Source organism: Abramis brama (genome assembly GCF_963993115.1).
Source record: "Abramis brama genome assembly, chromosome: 21".
NCBI lineage: Eukaryota > Metazoa > Chordata > Actinopteri > Cypriniformes > Leuciscidae > Abramis > Abramis brama.
In genome coordinates this window covers 15,405,154-15,417,682 of record NC_139983.1, presented here as the reverse complement: position 1 = coordinate 15,417,682, position 12,529 = coordinate 15,405,154, and the positions used below count along the sequence as shown (strand labels likewise).

The window sequence follows — 12,529 nt, the reverse complement described above, 5'->3', positions numbered from 1 at the left end:
CATAAAAGGTATCGGAAAGCGATATATTACGTTTCAAAATTGTATAGTTTAAGGTAATAAATATTTTTTCTTCTGGTCACGTGGTCAGGGTCACCGTAAGCTCCGTTCGGCAAGGACGAAACATGGCAGCGACAGCAACTGGGAAGAAGGTGTTTGAAGTATTTGTGTCAAAAGTGCCATGGACCATCGCAACGAGTGAGTAAAGAATGCCATTTGATCAATTATTTTACATCAGACTGGTAAATAATGCGCGTATGAATGCATGAAATGAGCTAGTCATTATCCACAACGCATCATAAGTATATCTAATAGTAGGCTTTACAGTGATGCTTTATATGTGTAGCAGATACTTGTCTAATGTATGTTATTGTTCTGTGTTCTGTTTCAGAGGAGATTAGAGAATACTTTGCGCAGTTTGGCCAAGTGAAGAAGTGTCTCTTGCCATTTGTAAGAATACAAATAAAATATTCATATTTTTCTTTAATATGTCCGTCATGCTGAGATGAGATTTTTTATTGTTTTGCAGGATAAGGAGACAGGTTTTCATCGGGGGTTTTGCTGGATAGGGTTCACTTCAGAGGAAGGGCTGCAGAATGCATTACAAAAGGATCCTCATTTCATCGAAGGTGCAAAGGTGAGCGTCTAGTTGGGACTGGCCCTAGATGTCTCTGGCAAATGTTGTAGTTTGAACATCTGCATCAAAATGTCATTTTCATTTTCTATTTTCTTTTAATGTAGCTCCTGGTGCAAAAAAACAGAAAGCCATTTTCTGGAAAAAAATCAAACAAAGAAGCAGAGGACGTCTGAAGAGAAGTTGTTGTGTCTTCAGTAACAGAAAACTCTTATTTATTGTGGATGTGTCTTCACTTGGCATACTTGTTTTCATGAAGCCAAACTTTAATGAGTTTTGATTATTGTTGTATTGACTGCTTGTCTAGTGTGTTTTTTTCTTTCTTATAAAATGTCCAATTAAATTTAAAGAAATGTGAGTCAAATAAATTGGGATATTTTGAATTATTTTGTTGTGTTGGCTACAAATTATTATTATTATTATTATTATTTTCTTTTGTCAGTGTACTATTTAGTATTATTTTATTCATTACAATTCTGAATAGATTTACATGTATATATTAGTGCTGTCAAATCGGTTAATCACATCATTTTTGTTTATATAGTGTACCTGTGTATATATTTTATATATATATATATATATATTATATATGTATATGTGTGCACATCTATCTATCTATCTATCTATCTATCTATCTATCTATCTATCTATCTATCTATCTATCTATCTATCTATCTATCTATCTATCTATCTACATACTATACACCCACACACTTTCATGTTAGATGTGATTATTAATCCATTTGACATCACTAATATGTATATATATATATATATATATATATGTGTGTGTGTGTGTGTGTGTGTGTGTGTGTGTGTGTGTGTATGTGTGTGTGTGTGTGTATATATACACAAGTTTAATTTTAGAATGTATATAACTTACATTTTTTAATTAGAGATATTTGAGCAAAATTGACTTAATTCCTTATTACTTTTACATGTAACCATTGAGTAATAACTTGAGAGTTTTATGTATAACTTGAGGTATGCAGATGCATGAAACATTTCATCAGTGTGGATAATTTATTTAGAGGTTAATCAAGGCTGCATCTAAGATGACTCTGCCAATGTTCCGGTCACATTATCTGTCCGAGCTCATGTCATGTTAAATCTGGTCACGCTCCATCACTACCTTGTCCTCTTCACCTCAAAGAAAAAGAGTATATAATGTGTTTATGGAACGCATTTTAAAATAGATCTTTTGACTGAGGTTCTCTCTGTAATAATAAGGTGGTTGGAATGATTTTTATTGCTGTGAACATCTGCTCCATCATATCGCTTAATAGAAAAATGGGTTATGGTTATTACATTTTATACTTGCATCTACTTACAAACCATAATTTAATGTTATGGCACTTATCTGAAAATGTTAAAATTAAGGTTCAACCATGATAATGTATTTGTGTAAGAAATCAAATCAGAACTGTTTTGGCTTCTCAGATTTTCTTGAGACATGCATTAAAATGGATCAATAGCTTATAATATTTAATATCTAATTTAACGTTTATTTAATTGTCAAATGGCAAAGATGGGGTTCTTTTTTCGTTTCGCTTATATTTCTAGACTACAATGACCATAATGCTTTGCGCCACGCACGTCAACGGAGACGCCAGAGTTGAAAGGTCAGAGAGCGACACACCGGTTAGTGGATGACAGCGTGAGTCAATGAAGGTAAATCAGTCTGCTGTATTATGATTCTCTAAAAAAATACATAATCACAGTTATTAACTCTGACACCATGCGATAAAACGGTGTCGGTTATTTAGTTATATTCTCTCTGTGTGTTACGCAAGGGCTTGCATAAGCAGCAATATTTGTGGTCAGCTGACCTCGTCTTTCGTCGCTTTGCTTAAACTGTGCTGCTGTGGTGTTTCGTTTAACTCATTTATAAATTTGATAAATAACGCAGTTTGGTTTCAGTTGTGTAAACCAGGGCTGCATTTCCCAAAAAAGCATCCCAAGTTGATCTTGAGGAGACCAATGACGTCACAACTGAACTGCCACGCCTCCAAAGTTTATCGGCAGCAAATTTCATCAAAGTAAATAATCAAACAATGTTTATTAGTATGTGTTATTTCTATAATTATATTAGTATCTCATTAATGATATGTTTGTTTTTTTACAAACTTCTGTTTGGGAAGACACACATATGAGACAGTATGATAAATTAAATATCAGTTATTCAGTTGTTCTAATCAGAATCTAATACTGATTTGTGTGGGATTAATGGCGATGGATAATATTTCTCTGTCTTTTTGCAGTTCCTCACATGGCTGTTCGGCTTCTGAAGGTATCGTCTGTTGCCACTGCAGTGATCGCATCCTCAGGATTTTACCTGTACAGCAAAAATGTGGACTTCAATGATCTAAGCATTGTCAGATTTGGGAGGGCAGCTGCAACGGTAAACATGAATAAATATTTTTCACACTTTTAATTCATTAAACTTTGAATAATTCTGAATACCACAAACTTAAGGATTGTCTCTTTTCAAAGAAGACGTCAATGTTAAAGCTGCTTCAGAAATGAAAGAATTAAAAAAGTGATAAAGTTTGTTTACTGTAAGTCAAATGTATTTCTGAACAAAAAAAATAAATAAAAATTGTATACAAAAAAAGTATTTTACAAAATAATTGCTTGAAAATCAAAGTCATACGTTTAACCATGTTGTGTTCCGATTTGATATAAAAAAATTGAGCCTGTTAATAGGTTTTAAAGTACTGTTTCCATGATAACGCAATGTTCAATTTCGAAATGGTTGCACTGGATGAATGTGATACCTAATTTATGGTGATTACTAAAATATGTGATGGGGGGGAAAAAGGCAAATAAAAAAGCATGCCAAGCTACCGTGAAACTGCTGATAGACCAAGATGCATCTTAATGCCAGGTGTAAACTGGGCTAAATATTACTCTCATGTTAAATATTTATTTTATATTAAATACATTCAGTTTTTGCGTTTGAGTCACAGTAAGTGAATTACTAAAAATAGTGCAAATTCAGTGTATTTTTAATTAATATTTCTGTCTAGTGTGCAGTTTTTATTCACAGTTTTCATCTTTGTCTCTGGAATGAATGTTTTCAGACAGCTGTCATCAGTTATGACTACCTCACCACTCTCAGAGATGTACAGTATGGGACAGAGGAGTACTGGGCTGTCAAATCAAAGGTAAAACTCTTTGTCTTGCTGGTGACGGGTTATATCCAGGAATATCTGCTGTGTGGACATTTTTATTTTATTTCTTTTGGGCTTAATTTGATAGGAAAGTGTAGACTGGAAAGTCTGGGTCCCCTTGAGTATGTCCAGGTCTGACGGATATTCTTGAATATCCTAATTTTAAGAAGGGAATGATGTGGTACTGTTGTAAATAAACTTTCCTAGAGATGAATGGGCATCTTAATGTTGTGCTTTTGCCTTTGGAAGTGCACTAAATATGTGCTAATTCTATGACCTGCATAAGTTACTATAACTACAAAGAGATCCTGATAAGGCCTGAACAATCTTAACCTACTGTACACTGTTTCAGGAGCCACTGTGTTGTATGGGTATATAGTGAAATAAGCAGTGTGCAATATTTTTTTTGTCTCGGGCTCCATGATTTTTAGCGATGTCCTTGCACATACACAACGATTTTTACTCTTTTATGCCGTGTTCCTGTGTTCATGTAATCTCAAATTACATGTAGTATAATAAGCAATCATATTTTATTAAATGTCATCCAAACAACACAATAACTCAAACCAATATGACAGCATTGAAGTCAATAACCAACATGCAATCTCATTATTGATGCATTGATCAAACTTTCAAACACTGAAATTAAAAACACCCTAAACAATCTAGCTCGCCGTTCATAGGATCATAGCTGCAAATGCCAGGCAATAATTCTTGTGCCATTTCCACCCCTGTGTATAAAGGCCATTTGAACAGCTCCGTCAGGGACAGTTAAACAGCTGGTGCAGGGAAAGGTTGCAGTCTCTCACCTGTGTGTGTGTGAGTCTGAGCGCTGATGGCAGTCGCTGGAGGGAAGCGCTGAACCCTGAAGAGCAGGGTCCGAGCCAGATGCACTCTCTGCCAGGCCCGGGTACGGAGGATAGGGTGCCGTTTTCCTTCCCCCTCGGGGCCCGCAGTCAAGCCTGGCTACACGCGCTGATTAGAATTAATGCAGGCCCCTGATTTAATATAGAGGAGAGATTTGGCTTCTAATTATTCTCTCACTAGGTGATTCAGCTCACTGGTTGTAGGTTGTTTCGGATCATTCTTGTTTAGATTTTTCTCATTTAATGTTTTACTGCATTGTGGACAGTTGTACAAACTAACAGGTTTTAAATAGTGTACACCTAAAAATAATTGTTTTGTGTTTTTTTTATTTTCTCTGATACTACCATGCTTTTTGGACATGATACTATGTTGTTCTGCACATTTACCATAGTAATACCACAGTATTTTGGACATGCGCCATTGTATCTTTTGCAGTAATATGGAAATGCCATAGTAAGTGACTTTTGAGTGTGCAATTTACTAGTCTTGGCCTCAGATGTCATGCCCACAGACCGTTGATATATAAAACAAACAAAATTGGAAACACTGGTGTTTGAAGTCGTCATCTGATTGGTTGAATTCTGCAGTATTTCCAGGAGACGTGTGTGTCGTGTTCTTTAACGGCCCGCCTGGAGACAAAGACGCTGCGACGCCAAACCCCCTCATGGAAGAAAGCCATTGAGTTTACAACTGTGGCAATGAGTGCTTATCAGGATCAGCTAAATGCTGGATATGTGAAGTTCACGGCATAGACTCTTTAAAAAACATCCAAGAGTTTTACATGCCGGTGTGATATTGTAGGGACATCGACTAAACATGATGCTGAACAAAACAAACTGTGATTGGTTACTTTACCTATCAATCAGATGGTATCTGGGCGGTCCTTGAATACTTCTTGTTATTAATTGATTAATTGAAACAAACTGATTTGAATTTATTCAAACATTTTTTTTGTGCCTTTTTTCAGTGTTCTTTTTAATATATATGACAAAATGCACAATAAACAAATGGCACCAGATTGTACATACTAGCTACATTTTAATACATGGCCTCAAAATTATATTGCGTGTAATTGAATTATCTGTGTCTCAATGTTTAGCTGATCAAGGTCCTGGCTAGTGCATTTTCATGATTCAAATTCTAGGGAACTAGAGATGAATGAAATGTGCTCCTAGTATCACCGCATTTGCGCATTGTCATATTTCAGCTCTAAAATTTGTGAAGGGGGATGGTTTTTGGGGGAGCACTCACTAGATGATTTGCAGAAGGACAAGCATGTCTCATTGCTCCATGAGAACAGTGCAAGGGATAATGGGGGAGCTCCCAGGTGTTGCGGCTCTGTAATGGCCACAGCGTGTGACTCATGTAATGAGGGGCGTTCCACACAGTTAACCATGCCTCTGCTCTCTGCAGACCAGACCACCTGCTCTTTATGCCTACCAAGTGCTTTCCATCTCAGCAATTAAATCACTACTCACTTTTGTGTGACGTAATGTTTATTACTAGACAGTTTTACTTTTTGTGCTTTATAATAATCATGTCAGCATGAATGTGGCCTAGACTTCCATTGAAAAGTTTGGGGACGGTACTTTTTTCTTTATTTGGAAAGAAATTACTACTTTTATTCAGCAAGGACGCATTAAATTGATCAGAAGTGACAAAATATTTTTATTTCAAATAAATGCTGTTTATTTGAACTTTCTTTTAAAGAGATAGCCTAGTTCAACCAAAAATGAAAATTCTGCCGTCATTTACTCACCCACACGTTGTTCCAAACCTGTATGAATTTCTTTCTTATTTTGAAGAATATGGGTAACTGAACAAATGATTGACTTATGGAGGGAAAAAATACTATGGAAGTCAAAAATGATGACAGAATTTTCATTTTTGGGGTGAACTATCCCTTTAACCAAATAATCTTGTATCACGGTTTTCTCAAAAATATTAAGCAGCACAACCATTTCAACCTTGATAATAATAATAAATGTTTCTTGAGCACCAAATCCGAATGATTTCTGAAGGATCATGTGACACTGAAGACGGGATAAATGGCTGCTAATGATTCAACTGATTTTAATATATATATATATATATATATATATATATATATATATATATATATATATATATATATATATATATATATATATACTGTATATATTAAAATAGAAAACAGTTTTTTTCAATTTATATTTCACAATATTACTGTTTTTACTGTATTTCGATCAAATAAATGCAGCATTGGTGAACATTTAAAAAGACCCCAAATGTTTGAAGGGTTGTGTATTTAAGTGATATTTTAGTTTGATATTTTAGATATCAAATAGTTGTTACTTGCAAGTACTTGAGAAAAAGTGAGTAGATTGTGAATAGTGGGGTTAATAGTTGAGGAGGTTGTTACATTTCAATCAAGTTTGTTTCCATGTTGTAGCTCATTAAACAGAGTAGACCTTTGAACTGATCAGTTGAACAGATCATTAAAGTACATTCAAATATGATCAATATTCTAAAACATTACATTTATTGTGACAGATGAGTAAAGCATTGAATAGATAAAGTGGTTTTAAAATTGAATGAACCCCCCCGCCCCATATTCCTATTATAGCTGACAGTCCACAGCAATCAGTTTGCAGATGTTTTGACCATTGAGATACATCTTGCTGTCTTGCATCTTGCCAATTCTTGACATGATTTGGCTTTATATGCAGTCTGAATCCTATAGATCTGACGATCCTCTGTCATATAATCTATGCTGTTGGATATTGCATGATACATTTGCATGCATTTTCCCCGGTTTCTCCCACTGTGCTGGCACATAATTTGCAGTCAAAGGTGTCAAAATGGACTACTTAGAAAGTATTCCTGGGGAGTGAGAAATCACTGGGTCCACAGTTTGGTATTTCTTAAATAGATGCTTTTGGCCCTTTTAACCCACAGCTGATGTCTCCTGATAATGTATTCTATGAATAGCAAGGAAAAACACTTTTTCCTGCAATGTCAGTGTGGCTCCAAAGAAAAGAGCCCAGCAGTGAGAGCCAGATGAGAGAGAGATAACGTCTGTTATCTACCCCTGGAAAGACCACCTGAGAACATTGGTGACACCCAAACTCAAGACTGCAGTGCCTTGCCTGATTAGTAACACCTTATATATAGAAACACACACACACATACGTATTTGTGGTTTGCGGGGACTATAGGCATAATGGTTTTTATACTGTACAAACTGTATGCTATCCCACTCTAACCCTACCACTAAATCTGCCCATCACAGAAAACTTGTTAGTTTTTGAATAAAAAAACACACAAAAAACACACTGGTTTATTATGCTTTTTTTTTTTTTTTTAAAGCCATTTGGTTTACAAGGACACAGGAAGTGTCCTCAAACCATGTTTATGTTGTAATACCCATGTCATTATACACATTTGCATAAGCCATATATACAAGAACACACATGCGCACACACACACACGCGCGCGCGCACACAAACACACACACACACACACACACACACACACACACACACACACACACACACACACACACACACACACACACACACACACACACACACACAGACTAATTAGTTGCAGATCCTATTTCCTTTCTTTTTGAAGTTGAGGAACCATTTAAAGATTGGGTACTTGTAAATGGTTCATTAAAACTTAATTTAAAACAAATTAAAATTGCATTTGTTCATTTGTTTCAGTTGACAAATGTTTTTAATGATGGACATAAATTTAGTTAGTGAATATTATGCATAACTCCATGCTGACAAGAACTCAGAGGGATGCATTATTTAATAATTTTCTAGATTTTCAGAACAGACAACATTGTATATGATTTCTTAATTTCTAAATATTTAAATGATGTAACATTTAATATTATTTATTGTGATTATTTACAGTGATTATTTGTATTTATTTAGGCTATTACTATTAGTAAGTGAAATAAAATAAAAAAAAAGTTATCAAATTTAGTTTTTTTATTGTTATTATTTAGACTGTCAAAGTTGCACTTTAAAACAACTACCAGTGGCAGTTATAGGACCTAAACCACAAAAATGAAGGTGAATCTGTAAACTAGAGCCACCCCCTCCTCCTCCTAGTCTCTCCAAAACTATCATGTAGAAACTGCAGGATATCGCAGCGAGACAAGCTGCTCACTGGCCTGCTTTGATTACGGCACATGGACGCCCGCAGTTTTAGACGACAACACCGGTGGCATGCAGAGCTGTAGCGATGCTGAATAATGCATGCACTCAAAGTTGGAGGGCAGGTGTACCAGGCACCGCTGCTGTCAGGTGGGCATCGGAGCACAAACGGATGTAATCTGTTTTCTCTGGCGCTGAGAGGCACTGCTGTAAAATGCACTTTTTCTACCCACGGCTCAGAAAATAGTCTTGCTCTATGATATCTTGCCCTGTGTGGGGTCTTCGTTGAGGAGAGGTTATGTGTCTTATCGTGGTTGACCGAATACCTTCCAAACAATCTGAGGAGATGATGTGAATCATTGCGTGAATATCACAGAGATAAAGTGTCGAAAAGTGTCAGAATCAGCACTGAAAATGAGTGGTTCTCAAGTTCAACTGTTGGGTGGTTAAGCATTTTGGGGTAAAACTATTCTAAACGCATGGTATCATGGTATCAAAATATGTAGACATTACCTTTTAATGTTTCTTTTTTATTTTAAGTTTGAATTGATTTTAGTTGACTTTTTTAATATAAATTATGACATGAACAAGGCTTACAAAAAGAGTTTTGCAACCCCCCTTATATTTTAACCAGCATTAAAAATGCATTTTGGGTAGATTCACATAAGGTAACTTTTAATTTAATTATTTCTGCACTGAAAAAATGGCTTTTTGATTTTACTCAGTTTTTAAGGCAAGTGGTTACACAAAATTAATTTATCTTCATTTTAAACATTTATTTTAACTTAATGTTATTTAAGTATTTCAAATATATTCAAGTCTGTGATTTTGAGTATTTGAAAAACACCTGTCTGTATTTGACGTTCAGTTATGTTGTACAATTAAAAGACTACTAGCTGAAGAATGCAGCTGACACAGCACAAGCAGAAAGATACTTGGGTAACGCCTTATTTTAAGGTGACGTAGTTACACGTTAATATATGTATTTAATATAGTAATAACAGTAAGTTATGCATAATTACAAGTAACTAACCCTAACAATAATAAGTACATGTAGTTAATTAAAGGAATAGTTCACCCAAAAAAATGTATTCTGTCATCATTTACTCACCCTCAAGTTGTTTCAAACTTGTATGAACTTCTATCTTCTGCTGAACACAAAAGAAGATATTTTGAAGAATGTCAGTAACCAGACAGTTGATGGATCCCATTGATATCTAAGTCAATGGGGCTCATCAACTGTTTGGTTACCGACATTCTTCAAAATATCTTCTCTTGTGTTCAGCAGAAATAAAGAAATTCATACAGGTTCAAAACTAGGCTACTTGAGGATGAGTAAATGGTGACAGAATTTTCATTTTTAAGTGAACTATCCCTTCAATATTACTCAGTACTTATTTGAGTTAGCACAATGAATACATCACCTTAAAATAAAGTGTAACGATACTTGTTACTGCACTGGCATTAGCAAACCTTTTGCCTATTGGATGACGTATAGCATTATAGTCTTACATGCAGCCATCCACAACCTAATAAGCTCTACTCTTCAGCACATGTGGTAACAATAAAAATGTCAACATAACGGAAACTCTTTTAAATGTCAAACGTAACTGAACATAAACAGGTATTTCCCTTCACTCAAAAATACATTAAATAACACAATCATTTCACATTTACTCTCCTGATCCAGCCACATGCAAAGAATGCTGGGAACTAAAAATTATCCACCCAGTTTCAGTTAATGCAACAAAAATCATTCATGTAATCCCAACACAAATGGATAAAGTAAACTTCAATTTTAAATATTTAAGTGGATTGAACACAATTAAATTAAGTTGTATAGTTAAATGTATAGCAATTGTGTTGCTTTAGCACATTTCAATTAAGTAATTTGAACAAGCAGTAAAAATACTTGCTGCCCAGGGAGTTTGACTGAGCAATGATATGAAGGCACTGTATATGTTTGTAGACCTGTACATTTTATGTTGTTGTTGGAATGTTGCTGCTTTTTTGGCTTGTATCTTATTTATGTATGTATAAGTGTGATTGTTTGCAGAGGTCTCAAAGTCCTTGACAGCCCTCACAGGCATTTGCACAGCAGATTAGACTTTAGCGAGGGCTTATTCCACATGACTTCCTCCAGAGAAGCCTAAACGTCCTCCTCATGACCCTCCTGCTGAAGCGGAGCAGTACCGGGGTCTGAGACTGATTACAGGGTAAGAACAGCTATAGCGCTCTTATTGTCATCATGTTATCTTTGCTGAAGACTTAGAAAGTTACTCACAAAAACCATGCAGGATGTTGGTGTTCTGCTTTGGGTTGGACTCTGAACTTTCTTTTCTTGAACATTCCAAAAAACAAAGCAGTGGCACCATTGATGTAGCGACGCTGTAGCCGAGACTTCCTGATTCTGGTGAGCAGCAAGAAAGAGGATTGACAGTAATCTGATTGTGGGAAAAATGGAATTTGGATTGAGTTTGGCTTGGCACATTCTTTTAAGGGAAAACACTGTTGATGTGAGAAAGCAGTCTTTTCCCACTTCCCTTCTTTTCACTTTCACTCTACAACCGTTCTCTTCCTCCTTGTCTAAATGATTAATCTGTTCCTCGCACAGGTTGTTGTTCCAAGTAAGTCAGCATCTTGGCTTGTAGCATTGGAGAGAAAATCAAGCCTGTAGGGTTTGTTGGCAGAGACCTTAACAAAATCAGAAACAGCCACTCTAACAGAATGCAGCCGAGGTACTGTAATAATAATGTTTTTTTCTTCTCCTGAAGGAGAGAATTGTTGACTGAGTCCATAAATGTTATTCTTTGCACACTTTGTTTGTTTAGACCCTCAACCTCATTGACGTGGCCACCTGTAACGCCACGTTCTAGACCACAAGTCTCTCTGCTTCTCCACCAGCCCGCACTGTGTTAATTGCGATGATGTAATAGATCACAGGCGTTTAGGAACACACCTATCATACGGGGGCTGATAATGAAAGGCTGGCCGTATCACTGGATGATTAATGTGCAGGTGCTCGCTGAAGGTCATCTCAGATTTTCGCCTTCGGATTATCATTAGCTCAGGCGTGCTCTTAGACGTCTAATTCATCATCGTTTTTTAGGTTGCACCGATACTGTATTTTCATCGCAGCCAGAAGGGTGGGCTGCTACGGACATGCAAATGAAGTTAGCATAAAATTGATTTTGTGAACACCGTTGCTCTTGACTTTCTTTATGATTTAGCTTGAAATTGTGGCGTGCAGTTCCATCGACTTGGTTAGTTGTCATTAAAGGTCGCTTGAGGACAGGAAGACCCCTTTCAGTGCCTGACGCATTAAAGTAATAAATCGGCATCTTCTTCCATTTGTTGAAAACATCCTCATCGGTTGGTATTAACAAGGGGTTGCGGGCAGTTAATTATAAAAAGTTTCAGAAAGTATCTTTCAAAGTGCAACAGGTGGCATTCATCATCTCTAGATCTGAACTAATGAAATTACTTTTGGGAAATAGAGGGAAAATGAAGGACGCAGAAGTGGATTGCACACATGGAGGAACAATGCTGTGCTCATCAGTTCGTAGTTTTGCTGCAGCCTGGAAAACTGAACATATGGATGAGCCATATATTCATTTCCCTAGCTCCGAGGAAAAACCCCTGCTGCCTTTTTTAGGAACTTTTGCCTTTATGAAAGTTAGAAGGACTAGCAAGTTTGGAAACTGATC

At 36.1% G+C, this 12,529-nt stretch overlaps 2 protein-coding genes across 4 annotated transcripts in view; both read left to right on the top strand.

The window, feature by feature from the left end:
• The first annotated feature begins 88 nt into the window (after positions 1 to 88).
• On the top strand, positions 89 to 1,017 carry slirp (SRA stem-loop interacting RNA binding protein). Its single transcript, XM_084096454.1, has 4 exons — positions 89 to 195; positions 389 to 447; positions 527 to 634; positions 739 to 1,017. The coding sequence occupies exons 1-4, from the start codon at positions 123 to 125 to the stop codon at positions 805 to 807; spliced, it is 309 nt and encodes a 102-aa protein (XP_083952580.1). The 5' UTR covers positions 89 to 122; the 3' UTR covers positions 808 to 1,017.
• A 1,205-nt stretch (positions 1,018 to 2,222) lies between these two features.
• The window catches only part of adck1 (aarF domain containing kinase 1), a 127,450-nt gene continuing 117,143 nt past the window's right edge, over positions 2,223 to 12,529 (top strand). The window contains exons 1-4 of one of the 3 annotated variants that reach the window (XM_084096927.1): positions 2,223 to 2,302; positions 2,552 to 2,670; positions 2,893 to 3,032; positions 3,715 to 3,798. In XM_084096927.1, the coding sequence (XP_083953053.1) occupies positions 2,901 to 3,032; positions 3,715 to 3,798 (216 nt within the window). In that variant the 5' untranslated portion in view covers positions 2,223 to 2,302; positions 2,552 to 2,670; positions 2,893 to 2,900. Of the gene's footprint in view, positions 2,303 to 2,540; positions 2,671 to 2,892; positions 3,033 to 3,714; positions 3,799 to 12,529 lie in introns of all 3 variants that reach the window. The other 2 variants (XM_084096928.1, XM_084096926.1) reach the window with 2 other exon arrangements.

Coding starts and splice junctions, on each gene's coding strand:
- slirp (XM_084096454.1), top strand. CDS start 123: ATGGCAGCGACAGCAACTGGGAAGAAGGTGTTTGAAGTATTTGTGTCA. Junction 196..388: donor GCCATGGACCATCGCAACGA/GTGAGTAAAGAA, acceptor GTTCTGTTTCAG/AGGAGATTAGAGAATACTTT. Junction 448..526: donor AGAAGTGTCTCTTGCCATTT/GTAAGAATACAA, acceptor ATTGTTTTGCAG/GATAAGGAGACAGGTTTTCA.